At 37.2% G+C, this 19,897-nt stretch overlaps 1 protein-coding gene and 1 long non-coding RNA gene across 6 annotated transcripts in view; both read right to left on the bottom strand.

Moving 5' to 3' along the window:
- LOC134754537 (F-actin-monooxygenase MICAL3-like) overlaps positions 1–19,897 on the bottom strand; it is a 99,110-nt gene that overhangs the window by 17,963 nt on the left and 61,250 nt on the right. For 4 of the 5 annotated variants that reach the window (XM_063690832.1, XM_063690834.1, XM_063690833.1 and 1 more), the window contains exons 14-22: positions 18,011–19,200; positions 13,884–14,017; positions 11,156–11,282; positions 10,207–10,335; positions 8,701–8,769; positions 7,746–7,897; positions 5,335–5,532; positions 4,143–4,291; positions 3,266–3,372 (exon numbers count right to left, since the gene is read on the bottom strand). In XM_063690832.1, coding sequence (XP_063546902.1) covers positions 3,266–3,372; positions 4,143–4,291; positions 5,335–5,532; positions 7,746–7,897; positions 8,701–8,769; positions 10,207–10,335; positions 11,156–11,282; positions 13,884–14,017; positions 18,011–19,200 — 2,255 coding nt within the window. The remainder of the gene's footprint in view (positions 1–3,265; positions 3,373–4,142; positions 4,292–5,334; positions 5,533–7,745; positions 7,898–8,700; positions 8,770–10,206; positions 10,336–11,155; positions 11,283–13,883; positions 14,018–18,010; positions 19,201–19,897) is intronic. The other variant, XM_063690836.1, reaches the window with a different exon arrangement.
- Positions 1–19,897, bottom strand: part of LOC134754592 (uncharacterized) — a 363,458-nt gene that overhangs the window by 299,257 nt on the left and 44,304 nt on the right. The gene's annotated exons all lie outside the window — the stretch shown is intronic.

Here is a 19,897-nt window from a genome sequence, read left to right as displayed (position 1 = left end):
AATGTATGTAATTAATTGATGGATGAATGCCTATAAGGGCGGCGGCACACGGACGACTGAGCGCACCTCTCCACCGCTTCCTTGGGCGAGCCGGGCAGGGGCAGACTACCCATTTAGAAAAAATTGTTTTAGACCTATTTTCGACCGTTCTTATAAGTCTTCAAGTTTCTACCCACTTATGTAACCAAATTTAGAATTATTTTAATTTATTACGATTGACGGAAAACGGAAATACATTTTCAACCAAAAGGGTACTTATTGTCGCTTGTCAGTAAGGCCAAAGATAGATATAACTCCGTAATAGATGGATACAGTCTAAGGAAAAAACGTGCCTCGAAAATCAAGAAAATTTGATTCTCGTTCAGAGGGCGCTACTAGCATTGGCCTACTGTCGTATAGATGGCGTTGACGGTTTCGTTTGTTATTTAACAATTTTAACGCATATCAGTGAAAGAACACGGGTCAAAATCATAAAAATAATTAATGAAAAAAAAATCATTTATCCATATTTCAATACATTTTATCGTATTTTTATAAATCTTCATTTTTAGTTTTAAAATGTGTCGACAGATGGCAGTGAATTTACTGGGGTTACAAAATTTACTATGACAGTACCGCTCTAGTATAAGTTACTCTATAGTAAGGCGCTATTTCCATATAGCTTCAATTAGAAATCAACTTTATCAACAAGCGACAATGTGGTACCTTTTAGTTGAAATGTCACATATGTCTTTGATAGGTATTTCCGTTTTTCGCTTTAAGTTATATTTGATAGCTTTATAAGTTAGCTTTGATTTGTTTTTGTGATTTTTTTTGTTGTTTTTAAGTTTAAACTATTGATGTTATGATGTTTATATTTAGTGAAATGTAATTTTATTTTATGTGCTCTGTAAGTGTAATTATCTTTATCAATAAATATATGAATATGAATATGGAAAAAAAATAGTTTTACACCTATGCAGTAACAAATTCTGTTTTAAAGCGATAAGACCGCCTCTTGCTACCTTTTATTTAGATTATTCTGTTATTAGCATAGAGTAACTTATACTAGAGCGGTACTGTCATAGTAAATTTTGTAACCCCAGTAAATTCACTGCCATCTGTCGACACACTTTGAAACTAAAAATGAAGATTTATAAAAATACGATAGAATGTATTTAAATATAGATAAATGTTTTTTTTTTATTTGCATTAATTATTTTTATGATTTTGACCCATGTTCTTTCACTGATATGCGTTAAAATTGTTAAATAACAAACGAAACAGTTAACGCCATCTATACGACAGTGGGCCAAAACTAGTGGCGCCCTCTAAACGAGAATCAAATTTTCTTGATTTTCGAGGCACGTTTTTTCCTTAGACTGTAAACATCTATTACGGAGTTATATCTATCTTTGGTTATTAGCATAGAGGTTATTAGGTTTGTTTTCTTTGGGTGCAGTAAATAGTATTTAATTTACTTGGTGGGCGTTTGCGGCTGATGATTGATTGATGATTTTTAGATATATTATAGAAATCGGATCATTTTATAAATTATGTTGAAAAATAATTTTTGAATTGTGTTCAATTGTGAACAGGAAAGCTTAATTTATAACTCTTTGGCAACATTAAATATTTCGTATATTTTACTTTGGTATATTTTTTATTCCTACATTTATTTTGAGATTCATAATTCAGTCATATATATAGTTATAATTATCACGTCTGTAGCTTCAATTAGTAACTATTATTTTGCAACGTGTTTAAGTTTGTATGTTTCTTGCTGTTTAACAATTTTCAAATCTTTTCAGTGCATAATAGACTTTTTCGCTTTAATTAACTTTATTCTTTTAAAAGAATAAATAAAAGCACTATGTAGGATTGTTTGAACAGTTTGAAGTAATTCAATTTTATAATTCTGATACAATTATGCTCAATAAAGCTAGCTATTATGTACATATTAATTTATAGGTATATTGTATTAATTCGAAACAGACTTTTGTGTTTTTATTAATTAATGAGAACCTTTAAGCACTTTTAAATATTTTTACTTATTTTTTTTTATAGCTGCATTAGTTTTTATTAAGTTTATTTCTGTTGTAGTCTTTTTAAGTTTATAACTTTAATTATGTTAATTTGTATGATTCGTGACTATTCATACAAAGCTATTTATAAGTCGGCTGTTTGATTTTTTTACAATTATTTTTTCAGCGTAGATTTTTAATTATGTTGATTTTTATTGTTTTAGCCAGAGCTTTTGAGCCATTTTTTTTTATCAGTAAAAGCCCTATCGATTATTATCTATAATTTTGATAGCTATTTTACATTGAGAAGCTAAATGTATTTAATAATGACTGAAACAGAATACGGTAGGTATAATATTTTTTTAGTATTTTTTTATCAGGAGCGCAATTTTATTGTCTATAAATTGGATTAGATACTTAATATTTTCTTTTAAAATCTTATTTAACATATTTAAACATGTTATAAACATATATAGCTTTATTTATTGTATAATAATTACTAAACTATAAATTAATAATAGTTAAGCAAGCTCCAAATGTGCTTAGAAATTTTTAAATTGTATCGGTTTTTTATTTTCTGGTTAGTGTAAAACAGTCGCGCACCGTTAACCCCGTTTATAACATGTTTAAATATATTAAATAAGATTTTATAACAAAATATTATGTATATAGACAATAAAATAAGAGCTCCTGATTAAAAAAAAAAACAAAAAATTATAAGATATAATAAGATAGAGCGGTACTGTCATAGTAAATTTTGTAACGACTTTAAATTCACTGCCATCTATCGACATACTTTAAAACTAAAAATGAAGATTTATAAAAATACGTTAAAATGTATTTAAATATGGATAAATGATTTTTTTATTTGCATTAATTATTTTTATATGATTTTGACCCATGTTCTGTCACTGATATGCGTTAAAATTATAAATAACAAACGAAACGGTGAACGCCCTCTATACGAGAGTAGGCCAAAGCTAGTGGCGCCAGAATCAATTCGTGATTTTCGAAGCACGTTTCTTCCTTAGACCGTATCCATCTATTACGGAGTTATATCTATCTTTGCCTCCGGTAATGTTTCAGTCATTATTAAATACGTTTATCATCACGATGTAAAAATAGCTATCAAAATGATAGACAAAATGATGATTTTATTTTAGATGTTATTATTTTTTGCTCTCAATATTTCCCCTATCCCCCCCCCCCTGCCCCTCTGCCCCCCCCCCCCTGCCCGGTCACGCGACTGCGCAGCGCGGTACCTCGCTGCTGTCGGTGGGGGGCCTCGCGTCTGCGGGCACCTCGCGGCGTCTCGCCTCACGCGCCAGGCGCATGCGCGAACACGACTCGCCGCCAGATGACTCCGCGCCTGTAATGGAGCATGGAGACTGTATAAAGGAGCCAAATCTCTATGTATGAAAAGTGTCCATCAAACAGTAATTAGGCGTCGCCACCATACACCGAAATACTACCAAAAACAACCTACGTAATTTGGTCGGGTTATTTGTTGCCTTATATGGTTCATGTTATACTCATGTCCCAGAGCCTAACTAGCGCCACCGGAGAGATTAGGAACTATTATTTAAAGCTTAACGCGGTCACTTTTACAACAATTCTGCCATAAGAGATTGCGATCCTTTCTATACCATCCATATAATGGAGGATCGAAATTAATCACATTTATTCAGCAAATAGACCACAGGGGCACTTTTACATGTCAATTTTTACAAACAATAAAATTAACCCAATATTACAAAAAAAAACCAATTACGTAATATAAATGTCAAATTACACAAAAAAAGCTAATAAAAAATATACAAACAACAGAAGTACTAACATTATTTAGAGATGTATAAGTCTCTATTTAATTATTATTTTTATGATTTTGACCCATGTTCTTTCACTGATATGCGTTAAAATTGTTTAATAACAAACGAAACCGTCAACGCCATCTATACGACAGTAGGCCAAAGCTAGTAGCGCCCTCTGAACGAGAATCAAATTTTCTTGATTTTCAAGGCACGTTTTTTCCTTAGACTGTATCCATCTATTACGGAGTTATATCTATCTTTGCATATACTAAGTGAGTGGAGCTCCATATCTCTCCTGTTTCTAACATGAGGCTATATTCTTACTCACCCTCGGGTCCGGTGGACAGGTCGTCGTATCCGGACGAGTCGTCCGAGTATAACGCCGGACGGATGTGCGGTAACGCGTCCGGGGAGCGTCCGCCGGACCGGTCCGACGCCGCGTCCGTGTACTCGTCCGAGCTAGACTCGTCTTCGTCGCTGTCGGATAAAACATTTTATGTTACTAAGAACAATACTTTTTTGTAGTGTCCACAGATTTTGTATATATGACGTTTTCAAGTATAAGGTACCACATTGTCGCTTACCATAAGAACGAGATTTGCTTGTATCTTTATGCGTCCTTATGGCAAGCGACAATGTGGTACCTTTTTCTTAAAAACGACACATTTATCTCTTTATTTCATTAACAATACAGTAATAAGTATTAATTTTTAAGCAAGCTTCGAGATTAATAATACGTTTATCAAGTCTCCGATAACTTAACATTATTAATTTATTAAGTAAGGAAAATCATGCAAGTCACTCTGATCCTACTTACTTATATTTCTCGACGGTAGTAGGTTTGTTCAAAAACTGATGAGACAATACAGTATTGTTTCTGAATATTTTTTACATGCTAACTTAGATTAGGTAAGTATTAGGTAACTAACTAGGTAGGTACACTAAAGAATACAGCCATCACTAAAAATGACAAAGCGAGATTACAATTCAGAATATTAAAGGAAATGACCCCCGTTCTGAGTCATGGCTTGTCCAAGTCTCCATCGCCATGCAGCGCTCAACCGATATAACAAATATAGAAAACATTAAAACTACCTATTAACTAAACAAAATAAAAATAATATTAAGAAATATATAAATTAGGAAAACAATACAAAAATTAATCATTAATTCAAGTAAGGTAAAAGCCGCCTTGAGCTTTGCTCCAAGCCCCCAAATTACTACCCCATAACGCGATATACCATGACACTACCCAAAGTAAAGTAACCCAAAAAATAAGTGCATTCCCGTTGCCAGGGAGATTGTGAGATTATACTGAACAACGTTTACTATGGGACCAACCACGAAATCACGGTTTTTTTTTACCCCTCATAGAAAATGGACCAGCCAAAATGTATGAAACAGCCAAATTTTTTTTTTCGCGATTTCGGAGTTGGTCCCATAGTAGAAGTTGCTCAGTATAATATCAAAAACTCCCTGGGAACGGGAATGCACTTATTTTTTAGTTATCTCTGTCTAACCTGAGGCCGGGGGCGGCGCTCGTCTCGCTCTGCAGACAGTTGCGATCGGTCCACTCATCCTCGTCTATCTCCCTCGCTCCATCTGACAGCTCGATGCTGATCCGCTCGGGGGTTGGGGTGGGGGTGGGGGGCTCGGGGGCGGCGCCCGCGTGCCGGAGGCACACTAGGCGGCTGCCGTAACGCTCCATCGCGTAACTCCTATATAAAAATAATAGATGAATGAATATCACAGGACAATCTTACACAAAAACAAAAAAAATCTTAAAGATTTCGCAAAAAAGTCTTGTTTTGCTGGGAAAATTCCGGGCTCTGTAGGCGCAAATTTCGTCAGTTATCGCCTCCCGGGCGAAAACTCGTATAGCGGTTAACGGCTATGTATGATGAACCCTCGTGAACGTCAGCTGCCGCTCCGTTGGTAGGTTCAGGAATGGCAGCCACCGAAACGCGTAACACGGTCTTTCCACCGCGACACAACCGGCTGACGATTTGTTTTATTAACACACAGCATCTAAACTATCATCTGTCAAAGTATCAAACGGGAGGCGATGGTGCCGATGTCTGAAAAGAATTTTCTTTTTACATCTTCATGTGACCAGCTGACGGTCTTTCCACAGCGATACAATCGGCTGACGATTTTGTTTATTCACAATATGACTGACTGATGACTCAATTTTTTTTATAGACTATTTGTTGCCATTCCTCAACCCACCAACGGAGCGGCAGCTGACGTTTACGAGGGTTCATCATACATAGCCGTTAACCACTATACGAGTTTCGCACGGGGGGCGATTGGTCATGGAATTTTTTTCCTGGTCCGCGGTCTATCATTTTTACATAGTATAACCATAGAGTAACTTATACTAGAGCGGTACTGTCATAGTAAATTTTGTAACCACTGTAAATTCACACTTTAAAACTAAAAATGAAGATTTATAAAAATACGATAAAATGTATTTAAATATGGATAAATGTTTTATTTTATTTGCATTAATTATTTTTATGATTTTGACCCATGTTCTTTCACTGATATGCGTTAAAATTGTTAAATAACAAACGAAACCGTCAACGCCATCTATATTTATATTAAATTGAAGAAATGGCTAATTGACAAAGCCTTTTATGACTTACAAGAATTATTGGAAATGTAGAATATAATATGATATGACTTTTGTAATTACATTTCTGAACATAATTTTACTTTTATTGTTTCGATGTAGAAATAAATTGAAATTTTAATTGTTATTCTACTACATGTAATTGTATTTTGTATTTTGACGTGTAATATATGTGTATATTAACAAGTTTGAGAACAAATACAATTATTTTATTAAATATTTTGATTTGTGTTTTTTTTTAAAGTAGTCACACTACTATATATTAATTAAAAACTGTAATAGATGTCATATATTAAAGAAAAAGTGACGAAGCCCTCCAGTGGTGAAGGCCGGATTCGAACCGGCGTCTTTAGCTTTAGTAAGAGCTATACTCAGTAACCTGACAATACTTAAAAACAAAATGCCATATAATACACTCCGTCTAATATACATGGCCATGGCTGACTCGGTGATAAACTATGGAATATCTAGCTATGGCAGAACCCACAAAAGTCACCTACAGCGAATATATAGTTTACAGTTAAGAATCTTAAAATCCATTGTACCACTAAAAATCAAATATAAACATAAACATAATTATGATAACTTATTCCAACATTGTAGAATAATGAATGTGTATGATAAAGTGAAACTAGCGATAGTATTAGAATATAGACATAAATTGGAAAGTCTGAATAGGTATGACAGGCCAACTAACCTTAGAGTACTGTTAAATAAAAAATATTTCAATATACCAAGTAGCAACAACTATTATGGGCAAAGAGTCTGGTCGAGTTATTTGCCACACATCTTAAATAGTCTTCCTAGAGATATAATAGATAATTTAGAAGAGGGTAAGCCCCATAAAATTAAAATCATGATAAAAAAGCACTGCCTGAATATTTAAGTTAACCTCATAATTGTTAAATATAGCATATTATACCATAGACCATACTTAGCATACAATCTATTAGAATGTAGATTAGGCTAAGTCTGTAAATAGTCTTTGTAATCTTTCTTGAAATAAACAGTTTAAAATTTTTTTTTTTTTTTAAGCTGTCGCGGCTAACGCCATGAACCCCTAGGCCACCCCGCCACTCACCACTGGAGGGCTTCGTCACTTTTTCTTTAACATATGACATCTATTACAGTTTTTAATATGTGTATATTATTAATAAATATGAATATACGACAGTAGGCCAAAGCTAGTAGCGCCCTCTGAACGAGAATCATATTTTCTTGATTTTCGAGGCACGTTTTTTCATTAGACTGTATCCATTCTATTACGGAGTTATATCTATCTTTGGTATAACTGACCCCGGGCGCAGCACAGCCTTGCACACGGCGCAGCGGAAGCACGCACGGTGCAGTTGTAACCCGTCGGCCGTCACGCGCTCGGCGGCGAACACGCGCGTGCCGCACGCCGCGCACTGGACGCCCGCTGACGACGGGCCGCGCCAACTCTTCTTCTACATAACAAATAAATAAACTAAAATAGTACATTTTACAACTAGTGTGAAAAGACATTTCACACGTGTTGTAAACGACGTTTTTTAATACAATTGCGAAAAAATAATAAATTAATATATCATTAGTAGAATCATACCACCAAACCAAACCAAAACCAAAAGTACCTATACAGCCCGCGATACTTGAGCTGGTCGTTCCATCGGTTTGCCGCTGTCACTGTCACATTTCACAAGAAAGAACGGGAAAGATCATGCGCGCCAAGTGTCAATTTTGATCGAATTTTGTCGATTTTTATTTATTTTAAAAACGTTACCTTACAATATCGAAATTCGAAAGCTATGAAATTACTATTTAAGTTAAGATTGTTTTTTCTTCTTTTTTTGTTTATCTTCTCTTCTTCTTTTCCTGTTACCCCCTGCTGGGGTGTAGGGCCCGAATCTTGTCTTTCCATTGACTACGGTCTTGGGTTTTTGTTTATAGTATCACATAATAAATAATCGAGTAAAGTTTGATTAAAAGTCCGAGTTAGAGGTTACTTTGGGAATTAATTGTATCGAGCGAAGTGTCATAATTCGTGTATCGGAAGCTGTTATTAAAGATAATATAGTCAAGAACTACATATATTTTTTCCACGTCAACGAATATCAACGCCTCTTAGAAAAACATGATCATATAAGGAGATTTTTCGCCTTCTGGCTCAGGGAACCGCCTTATGTTGCGCGCGGCCAATACCATCAACCTTCACGCGTTCCGTTAAAGTTGAATATATATATATTTTTAATATTATACATATAACTCTTACCTCTTCTTTAGGTTGAATTTTAGCGTCCGGTTCTTCCTTTTTAACAAATTTGGTAGCTAGGTTGGCGACCTAGAAAAAAAAACTTTGATGACAAATATATAATTTTAAACAATTTCGTTCGTAGCGGGGTGGGCCGTGGCCATTCTGTATGATATATTGCTAATAGGGTAAACTCCTACTAGTCAAATCAGCTTCTTTTTAGGGTTTTTAGAACTGTCAAAACGATTTGTCAATATGGAATTTATATGAAACATTACACAATTACTCATCTACTTTTTATATATCTATCCGATTTATTAAATAGAACTTGCGTTTAAAAATAACTGCTATCTATGTTGTTCTAATAATTATCTGGTGCTTTATTTTATACATGGTGTGAAATAATTTATTTTACAGTACATATGGTGCTACTTTCTCGCACTACTGCGTAAAGTGCACTTTTTGTGCATATATCGAAAGTTTAAAGGGCCATATGTACTGTAAAACGTTGTTCGATACACGTGCGAATAGGCAATTCGCAATCGAATTTCCTCTTTTCCGCAATTGTATCGTAAATAACTATTACAGTACATATGGTGCTACTTTCTACTTTACCGCACTAGTGCGATAATCAGCACATTAACACATTACGTATAGTCCGACAAGAAATTGTAGAATATAAAAAGTGGCAATACTGTAGTGTAGTTCCTTTCAAAAAATTGAATTTTCTGGAGAAAAGCACAGTTGAGAACTGTCAACCATCTAAGCAAATGGAAATGTCGCGTAGAGCGATGGCGGACATAAGCGGCAGGGATTAATCCGAACTAAAGTTACCTTAGTTAGTTAGTAGTTCGCATAGGAGGTGCAGGCGCGCACTGCTTGCCCTTAGAGCTGGTCAAAGACTCCTAGTCTTACTAAGATGGCATATAGTCGAGAAATTGTGACGGGTACCGCCGTGGCGAGGTGGCCTAGGGGTTCATGGCGTTAGCCGCGATAGCTAAAGACGCCGGTTCGAATCCGGCCTTCACCGCTGAAGGGCTTCGTCACTTTTTCTTTAAAGCCGTTCCATCGGTTTGCCGCTGTCACTGTCACATTTAGCCAGAGAGAACGGGAAAGATCATGCGCGCCAAGTGTCCATTTTGATCGAATTTTGTCGATTTTTATTTATTTTAAAAACGTTACATTACTATATCGAAATTCGAAAACTATGAAATTACTATTTAAGTTAAGATCGTTTTTTCTTCTTATTTTGTTTATAGTATCACATAATAAATAACCGAGTAAAGTTTGATTAAAAGTGCGAGTTAGAGGTTACTGTGGGAATTAATTGTATCGAGCGAAGTGTCATAATTCGTGTATCGGAAGCTATGTTATTAAAGATAATATAGTCAAGAACTACATATATTTTTTCCACGTCTACTAATATCAACGCCTCATAGAAAAACATGATCATATAAGGAGATTTTTCGCCTTCTGGCTCAGGGAACCGCCTTAATATATGATATCTATTACAGTTTTTAAAGTTACCTTCTTAGTGCCGTGGTCCGGGCGACCGGAGTCCTTCAATTTCTGATCGAGCTTGTGCAGAGTTTCGTCTATTTCACCCCACCTCTCCTCGTTGTCGCCCTCTTTTAGACGTTTCTGGCGGCCTAAGAACTGCGAATAACAAAATGTATATGTACATCGGCAAAAATATCGATACAGACAAATGGCTCAAAAATGAACTTTATTGTCTAAGGTCACAGGGCGGACACGCTTATAGATAAAAAATCACTTGCGTTTCTATGTGCGAACGGCACGTCTGTACACGCGTCATGCGTCATAGTGTAAGTTGCTAAAAAACAGTACTGAGCGGTCGGCAAACGGCCGTCAATCTGCTGTCGCGGGGCGAGGGCATTCGAATCGGGGCGGGGCGGTGCGTGTCCGTTCCGTATGATAATACTATTACTTATTCTGTGCTAAAGTCTAAGAGCGTACACATATGTGACGTTTTTAACCAAAAGGTACCACATTGTCGCTTGTCGATAAGGTTGATTTCAAATTAAAGCTATATGGAAATAGCGCCTTACTGACAACCGACGATAAGTACCCTTTTGATTGAGAATGGCACATATTTTTGAAACTGGGAACGAATATACAGGTTGGACAAAAAATAAGTGCATCCCCGTAGCCAGGGAGGTTTAGGGATTATACCGAGCAACTTTTACTATGGGACCAACCACGAATTCGCGATTACATTACATTTGCTGTTAAGATTGGTTACGTCAGTCACCTGAGAGCACACCCATGTAGCAAAGTAACGTCAGCGACGTCATAATGACGTAATTATGGCGTCACAATGACGTCGCCGACGTCATAATGACGTATAAATGCTGTTAGGGCACCAGCGACACTCAGCGGTAGAAAGCAGTTGCTCTAACCGAAAACGGCTAGGAGATGATCTGTGTGTCACGGAAATTATGTTATTAAAATTCACCTGTTCTCTGTCCCACTTCGGCACGCGCTCGGCTGCCCTCGGCTCCGGTCGGCCGAGCTTGTTTTCCAGTATCTTGCGTTCTATCTCCCTCACGTTCCAGTCGTCTCGCTCTATCTTGCCAACGGATCTGAAAGGAAATGATTGTTAACTTGAACCTTGTCAAAGTTTGTTCACGCAATGAAATTTTGCATTTTATCCACAAGAGTGGCAAAGTATCCTGATCCAAACGGGGTCCCTTTGTTTGACATAATTATTGAAAGTCATAATGTAATGATTGTCATATTATCATTAGTCATAATTCTGAAACCGTTAACTTTTCAGGATTTTCCTCAGGTTATCCTATAGATAGGTTAGGTTAGGTTTGTTTTATGGCAATCCTGAAAAATTATGCGTTTCTGAGAAAAACGAAATTATGACTAACGACAATGTGGACAAACAATACATTATGACTTAAAACTATATGGGAAACAATAGAGACCGGAGGCAAACTTTGTGTTGTTCCCTCATATTTGTTGGTAAAATTACCTTTTAATAAATATTACCATAGAGTAACTTATACTAGAGCGGTACTGTCATAGTAAATTTTGTAACCCCAGTAAATTCACTCCCATCTGTCGACACACTTTAAAACTAAAAATGAAGATTTATAAAAATACGTTAAAATGTATTTAAATATGGATAAATTATTTTTTTATTTGCATTTTTTATTTTTATATGATTTTGACCCATGTTCTTTCACTGATATGCGTTAAAATTATAAATAACAAACGAAACTGTCAACGCCCTCTATACGAGAGTAGGCCAAAACTAGTGGCGCCCTCTGATCGAGAATCAAATTTTCGTGATTTTTCGAGGCACGTTTTTTCCTTAGACTGTGTCTATCTATTACGGAGTTATATGTATCTTTGGTAAAATTAAGTTTTAATAAATATTTAATAACAGTTGTAGTACATTTTACAGTAGTACGGATATTTCCTGAGATGAATAATTTTGTGTTTCAGTCGGGTTTAACCGCCGTACCTTGAAACTATTGTATCTTATCTTACTTTATCCAAAGATAATATACAGGATAGAGGGGTACTGTCATAGTAAATTTTGTAGTCACAGTAAATTTACTGCCATCTATCGACACACGATTAAAACTATAAATAAAAATATCAAAAAATTTATATATGTATGGATAAATATTTTATTTATTTATATTTATTATTTTTATATAAGTTTCACCTATGTTCTTTCACTGATATGTGTTAAAATTGTTAAATAACAAACGAAACCGTCAACGCTGTCTAAACGAGAACAGGCCAAATATGTTTTTTTTATTTTATTTTATTTTATTTTGAAATAGGAGGCAAACAAGCAGACGGATCACCTGATGGTAAGCGATTACCGCCGCCCATGGACACCCACAACACCAGAGGCGTTGTACCTAAGTGTGTTGCCGGCCTTTAAGATGGGAGTACGCTCTTTTCTTGAAGGTTTGAAGGTATTGGTGGTAGCGTCATCTGTGCGAGAATCAATCTTCTTTCTTGATTTCCGAGCCACGTTTTTTCTTAGACTTTATTCATCTTATACGCAGTTATATAGGTTTTTGCTTTATCTAATTAATGCAAACGGTGGAAATAGTTATTTACGATACAAGTGTGGAAAAGAGGAAATTTGTTTGAAATTGTTTGAAATTTGTTTTAAATCGACACGAGTTGCGAATTACCTATTCGCACGTGTATCGTACAACGTTTTACAGTACATATGGCCCTTTAAACTTTCTACATATGCACGAAAAGTGCTCTTTACGCACTAGCGCGAGAAAGTAGCACCATATGTACTGTAAATACCTTTTTTTATTTTTTATTTATTAAAGTTCTAAACATTAAATAAATCGCAGAGTTTCATGTTTCTTAACTGCTAAGCCAGAAATGGCTTGTTAAGGCCCCATTCGCACGAGAGCTTAAAAATGTGTTGCGTGTGCGACGCACCCATAAGTAAGAGCGAGAAAGCGATATCTCTTTCTCGCTCTTACTTATGGGTGCGTGCGTTAATATTCCACACATGTTATATGCTTTTATTTAACTTGCAATGTACCTATGTAAGTATGTATGTAATATGTATGTAACATGTTTGTAAGGGTCAAATCTTGCAAGTTAAATTTGACCCACTTCCCGGTTTCCTATGAAGCTGAAAATTTACATACATATGTAAGTCGGGTGACAATGCAATATTATGGTACCATCGAGCTGATCTGATGATGGAGACTTGAGGTTGTCATAGGAACTCTGTGATAAAACAACGCAACCTAATTGTGTTTGGGGTTTTTAGAATTGTCTCGATGAGTATTAGTTGCCTGTGGAAAGAAAAGTACAGTCAGCAATAAAAGCTTGTACCAAAAATGAAATTTTTGCCAAAAACTTATTTTTAGGGTTCCCTACCCAAAGGGTAAAAACGGGACCCTATTACTAAGACTCCGCTGTCCGTCTGTCTGTCTGTCTGTCACCAGGCTGTATCTCATGAACCGTGATAGCTAGACAGTTGAAATTTTCACAGATGATGTATTTCTGTTGCCGCTATAACAACAAATACTAAAAACAGAATAATATAAATATTTAAATGGGGCTCCCATACAACAAACGTGATTTTTTTGCTGTTTTTTTTTTCGTAATGGTACTGAACCCTTCGTGCGCGAGTCCGACTCGCACTTGGCCGGTTTTTTCTTATAAAACAATCACCTCACCTCATCAAATCCTTAGGTTTGGACGCCTTCGGCGCGCTGACCGGCGCCGCTCCGGAGAGTTCGGCCGCGAGCCTCGCGACGCGCGCGCCGCTGCCCGCCGTGCGCCCGCCCCCGCCCACTATTCGCCCCTCCTCCTATAGCAATACGGGTCAAATTAGCTTGGCTTGGGACAAAGTTGGCAGTAGATTATAACTTTGTTTTGTATCGTCGACACAATAACCAGGGGCCAATTTGACAATTTCTCGAACGATAATAGTCTAGTATTATTAGTGTGTTGTCATGGCAACCTATACGATTTGACTGGACTAATATTGGACCCGGGTATGTCCTTAAACTGCGTCCGGACCCGGATATGTCCTTAAACTACGTCTAAAAGAGAGGTATGCGCACTGTGAATGACATCTCGCTTTGTGTGGTAGGGCACAGGACAGCGGATGTCATTCCAGATCTAGAGCAGAGCCCAACTGGGGAGGTACCTCCACCTTACAGAAAACCGCAGCCAAATAACACTAGACCCTACTCATAGTGTTGTGTTCCTGCCGGTGAGTAAGGTTACCAGAGCTCAACGAGGGAGAGGAGTGTTAGGGTCGGCAACGCGCGTGTAATATCTCCGGTGTTGCAGGCGTCCATAGGCTACGGTAACTGCTTACCATCAGGCGGGCCGTATGCTTGATTGCCACCGACGTGGTATAAAAAAAAATACTTATAGACATGAAACCGAGCGACCAGGGGTAAGAGAAAGACATATTCAAGTATTGACAGGTTAGTGTATGGCAGCATAATCCTTTTTCTCTTTCACTCTTTTAAATTTCGGTATTTCGCCATCGCCTACCTATGATGCCATAACCCGACCATGAAAAAAAAAACCCGGTCGGTGATAAGGACAAAGCATGGCACTATTTTCTCTTTCCTCTTATAGGAATCGCAATAAGACTATCTTTCTCTATCAAAGAGTGTCAGGCCCTTGTATAATATAGTTCGAGAAATGGGCCCCCGTTGTCAAAGCGTCTCCTTACCAGTAAAATAAACCACTGAAAATCTGCAATACGGCGAAGGCCAAATAGAGTCAGACCAAGAAATCTGCAACTATTTAGATAGCATACGCAGTGTTATTTATCCATACTAATATTATAAATGCGAAATTCTGTCTGTCTGTTTTTCTGTCTGTGTGTTCCGTCTTCACGCTTAAACCGCTGAATCGATTTAAATGAAATTTGGCATAGATATAGGTTGAGTCCCTGAGAAGGGCATAGGATAGTTTTTATCCCGAAAATCATCCTTAAGAAAGTAAAAAGCGGAGTGGAATTGAGATAATTAATGAAGTGCCTGCTAATTTGCGTGCATAATATGCTTAAATTAAATGATTGCTATGAGAATTTTTCCAGGCGCTATACTTCAGCTGCTGTTACTAAGTTCACGCAGACGAAGTCGCGGGCAAAAGCTAGTAAGTAATAATTCCATAGCAGTTTGACGTTTAAAATAACATTTGCACCACAGAATAACTAATAGTACTACCGTACAGAAAATTCACTCGTTAACAAAAGCCAGATTTAGGTATAAAATTATACCTACACTCGCCGCCTGCAAGCAAAATTGAAACTTATAACCGCGCACGAACCGGGAATCTTCTTTGCGCTCCGCAGTTTTATGACCGAGCTGCGAGTGTCGGCACGGGGTTGTCACGCCACAAGTTTTTGTACCTATACCTACTGATTTATTATTTTTAAGATAAATATGTAGGAATTACAAACGTTGATTCTGTTAACATAAAATTTTTAGCCGGAGATAGTATGTCTGATTCTCACGGAAGTAGGTATGCCACAGAAGTACTTATTCCTTTGAAAATATGTCGGTCAATATAGTCCGGAATTTAAAAAATATGTTTTTTCTGCTTCCTTTTTCTTCCGTTTATTCAGACATCCGTAAACAGAACATTATCTTTTATACAGATTACAGATTAGATCGCGATTTAGGTTTCGAAGCCATTGCGTATTTTCAATTTTGCGCGAGCGCCACGTGACACGACTATCGTGCGAGCCGAGCGGCAGCCCACTGCCATACACCTGCCCGGGCGGTGCGCCGGCCAAATATACCTAAACTGCGCAGTGACACCCCCCTGCTTGCACTGCGTATGCTATCAAACTCGTTGCAGACTTCTCTTGGTCTAACTCTCATATTTTTCAGTCAATCAGTTATGTATCGCCGAAACACAAGCTCTCAGAAAAGTTTGATCAAACAACAAGTGTGCCATTTTCAACCAAAAGGGTACTTAATGTCGCTTGTCAGTAAGGCGCTATTTCCATATAGCTTCAATTAGAAATCAACCTTATCAACAAGCGACAATCTGGTACCTTTTGGTTGAAAACGTCACAAGTAATTAAACCGGCGAGCGTGTATGAGGAATGTTATGAAAGTGAAGGAAGCGAAAGAGGTATGCCAGGATCGTAGCAAGTGGAAATCCGTGATCTCTGCCTACCCCTCCGGGAAATAGGCGTGATTATATGTATGTATGTATGTAAGTAATTATGGCAATTTATAGGGGAATATCTACTGCCAACATTAAATATTTATGTTAGTACAACACTGTGTGAATTCAAAACAAAACATGTGTTTTCGAGCAAAAGGTACCACTTTGTGGCTCGCCAAAAGGACGCTTTGACACGTTATTCGTATATACAAGCAAATTTATTTAATTTAAAATTTTATTAAAAAAAAAACAAGAGTGAATAGGCTGTTACTGAACCGGTGAGCTCCATCTTAGGCCCTGTCTTCACTTTCCATCAGGTGTGACTAGGGCCAATCGCCGATTAGTTTATATATATAAAAAAAAAATCGTCCTTATGGTAAGCGATAATGTGGTACGTTTTACTTGGAAACGTAACATATGTACAACAAAAAAACATAAGTTTCACAACAGTGACTGTTAGAAGATAAGTAGAAAGTGATAAATAAGACACGACATGGTTTTCTAATATACACAATTTGTACGCTCAGCATCAAAAAGATGGTAGCAAATTTACTTGTGTACAGTCGAGTGTCAAAATTTGGGAGCATATAATTTAATCAAAAATATGTCTCATAGTCACTTACTCGTAATTCGCTGACATAAGAGCTATGAGAAATATTTTTGTAATTTTTTATTACTTTTACAGACAGGAGAAATCATGCAAACGAAATAAAAACCTTAAAGGAGGAACCAAAATCTGTGAAATTGAGATGAGAGCTCGTTTCAGAGAAGGTTGTTATAATACTTAGAAATAATGTTTATAATAAATAAAAGTATTTTTTTCTCGAAACGGGCCCTAGTTCAGTTACGAAGACGTAGATTTAGAACAAAAAATTGCATCTGTTTCTATATAATTTTATAAAAACCTTACGTAAATTAACTTGTATTTTTTTTTATTGGTGGGCCATTTTTTTGTTCCACTATCGATATCGATAAAAAACAGTTTCTAACTCTAGCAAGATTGCGACAGTGGTTTGTTTTGCAGCGAAAATTCCGGTCTCTGGTAACGACGTTGACAATACCGCAAAGTTATAGTATTTTTCAAAACTCTATGGGTAGAATGACAGCTGTCATTTCAATACAATTTTGGGAGATTTAGCATTCTTAGGTTATAAATTATATGGAAATGACACCTGTCATCCTATCCATCGAGTTTGAAAAACATTATAGTATACTTCGGCTATTTTCATTGAATCTTGTGTTACGGGCTAGTAGTTTGGGGTAACACTACTGGCAGTTTCTACCCAGTATAGACTTTAAATACATCTAACCGCCTTTTTATTTTACTAGATACCGTCTAAGCTAACTCAGCACGAGTAGCAGGGCCAGGAAAATCGACACAAATTGCACACACACTATTTTTATAGTAACAAAGTTGCAGTGAGATATTTTTGTCCACTTTTGCCATCACTGTATTTTTGATGATGACATTCCAACGAGAATATGACGTTTGTCGGCGCCAGATGACAATAATAAATCGATAAACGTTTTACGAAAAGCCACGTGACTATTTCCGTACATTTAAGTTTCACGTTTTCTATAAATGATTATCTTGGCTAGGTACCAGAGTTAACTTAGACGGTTCAACACTCCGTTAGTTGGCATGCCACACGACTCTCACATAATGCTGCAGCTGTTTCTCCAAAGTCTTGACTCGATCGTCGAAGTGCGGCGCGCTCGCCCTGTACTGCTGCAGCCCATAGTCATTCTCTAGATCCGCCCCAGCGAAGTCCAACTTCGGTTCCGCCGCTAGCATTTGTAAACTCTTCTCAAATCGCTGCTTCATTATAACCCTGGCCGCTTTCCTTCTACCACAATTCTTCTTCTTCTCAGCTCTCTTCTGCATCATGTCAGACACGCGCTGCATACGAAAAGCTTGCATGTCCGACGATTTCTTAATATAATCATCGCTTTCGCTCTCTTTCGGCTTCTGTCCGTGTATTAAATCGTGCACTCTCTGCCTTCGAGCGGCCATTTCGTAATCTCCAATAGAATCTAATTTCAAACGTTCTGGATTATAAGTCTGTTTTCCTTCTATAATATTAGCCATGCGTTGACACCGGAGAACCATCTCTGGGGTTGTTATAGAGCTGGAGCGTTTAGTCCTCGACTCTGGACTGGGAGTGTTCCTTCTAGACTGTCCTTCGAATATCTGCGCTATGCGTTTAGTGTTCTGAAGAGTTTCAGGTGAATCTATAGAGTTGGACCGCTGCTTTAAACTTCTACCTTTAGGAGATTCCGTTGAAAACGATCGCGTAAACTTCTCAGTAAGTTTCGGTGTATCTATCGACGCAGATCTAACAAACTTTTCTTGTCGCAGCTTAGCTAATTTCTGTTTTTGATCTATTTTAAAATCATTAACTAAAGTTACATCTGTTTCCGATATGTCTAAATCTGATAAATCCACGACTTTGATTGTAGACGCGTCTAAACCTTTCAATCTCCGCGGCGGTTTCACAGGTATCTTATCATCTTTGTTGAAATAGCTAGCAACGGATTTTTCATCGTTAACTTTAGCTTTAGTTGTGCCGAGTAGTTTCCCTAGTGATTCTCTTACTAGTGCTGGATCCGGAGTGTCCTCTGGGTCGAGTAGCGCTAGTATTTGTTCTTGCAGCTCTCTCTGCTTATCTTGATGTGTGTCCGCGGAGTCGTGTCCTTCTATGAGGCGTGCTAAGTGTGTTATATCGTTGAGGTCCAGTTTGCCGATCTGCTTGCGGATGTATTCGGCGGGGTCGGTACTTACTTGGGGTGTGCGGAGCGCGCGTCGCTTCTTTCTGTACGACGAGTGCGATTTGTCCGCCTCGGCTGCGTCTGAAACAGTTGCGTTTATATATTAGATTATTTGACTACTAGTCAAATCAGTTTTCTTTTTTCGATCTGTCACAACAATTTTTCTACTATGGAATTTATATGAAACACTAGCATGTGACGTCACAATCAAATTACCTACTCTTTATAGTTTTACACGGGTTTTAAAATAGAAATTGTGTTTAATAATAACTGCTGTCTACGTTTCTCTATTAATCTTCCGGTGCTTTATTTCATGCATGGTGTAAAATAATTTATTTTAAATACATTCAAATACCCTATAACTAGGTACTATTAAAAACCGGACAAGTGCGAGTCAGATTCGCCCACAGAGGGTTACGTATTTTTTAGTATTTGCTGTTATAGCGGCAATAGAAATACATCATCTGTGAAAATTTAAACTGTCTAGTCATCACGGTTCATGAGACACTGGTGACAGACAGACGGACAGTGGAGTCTTAGTAATAGGGTCCCTTTTTTACACTTTGGGTACGGAACCCTAAAAACGGGGTAGGTATTTACAGTTGAGTTGTACAGATGCCATCGTAACGGAGTAATAGTAGACTTCAATTGTCACATATATTGATTTAAACTAACACGATTTTCACTCATACTTTTAAACTATAACTTTAAACTAACACTGGGACTTAATCGCGTAAAAACTTACGTTTATTTATGGCCTGACGTTTCGAACGTGACG

The sequence above is a fragment of the Cydia strobilella genome, chromosome Z (assembly GCF_947568885.1).
Source record: "Cydia strobilella chromosome Z, ilCydStro3.1, whole genome shotgun sequence".
Lineage (NCBI taxonomy): Eukaryota > Metazoa > Arthropoda > Insecta > Lepidoptera > Tortricidae > Cydia > Cydia strobilella.
The sequence above is the reverse complement of the archived record's forward strand: the minus strand, read 5'-3'. Positions and strand labels throughout refer to the sequence as shown.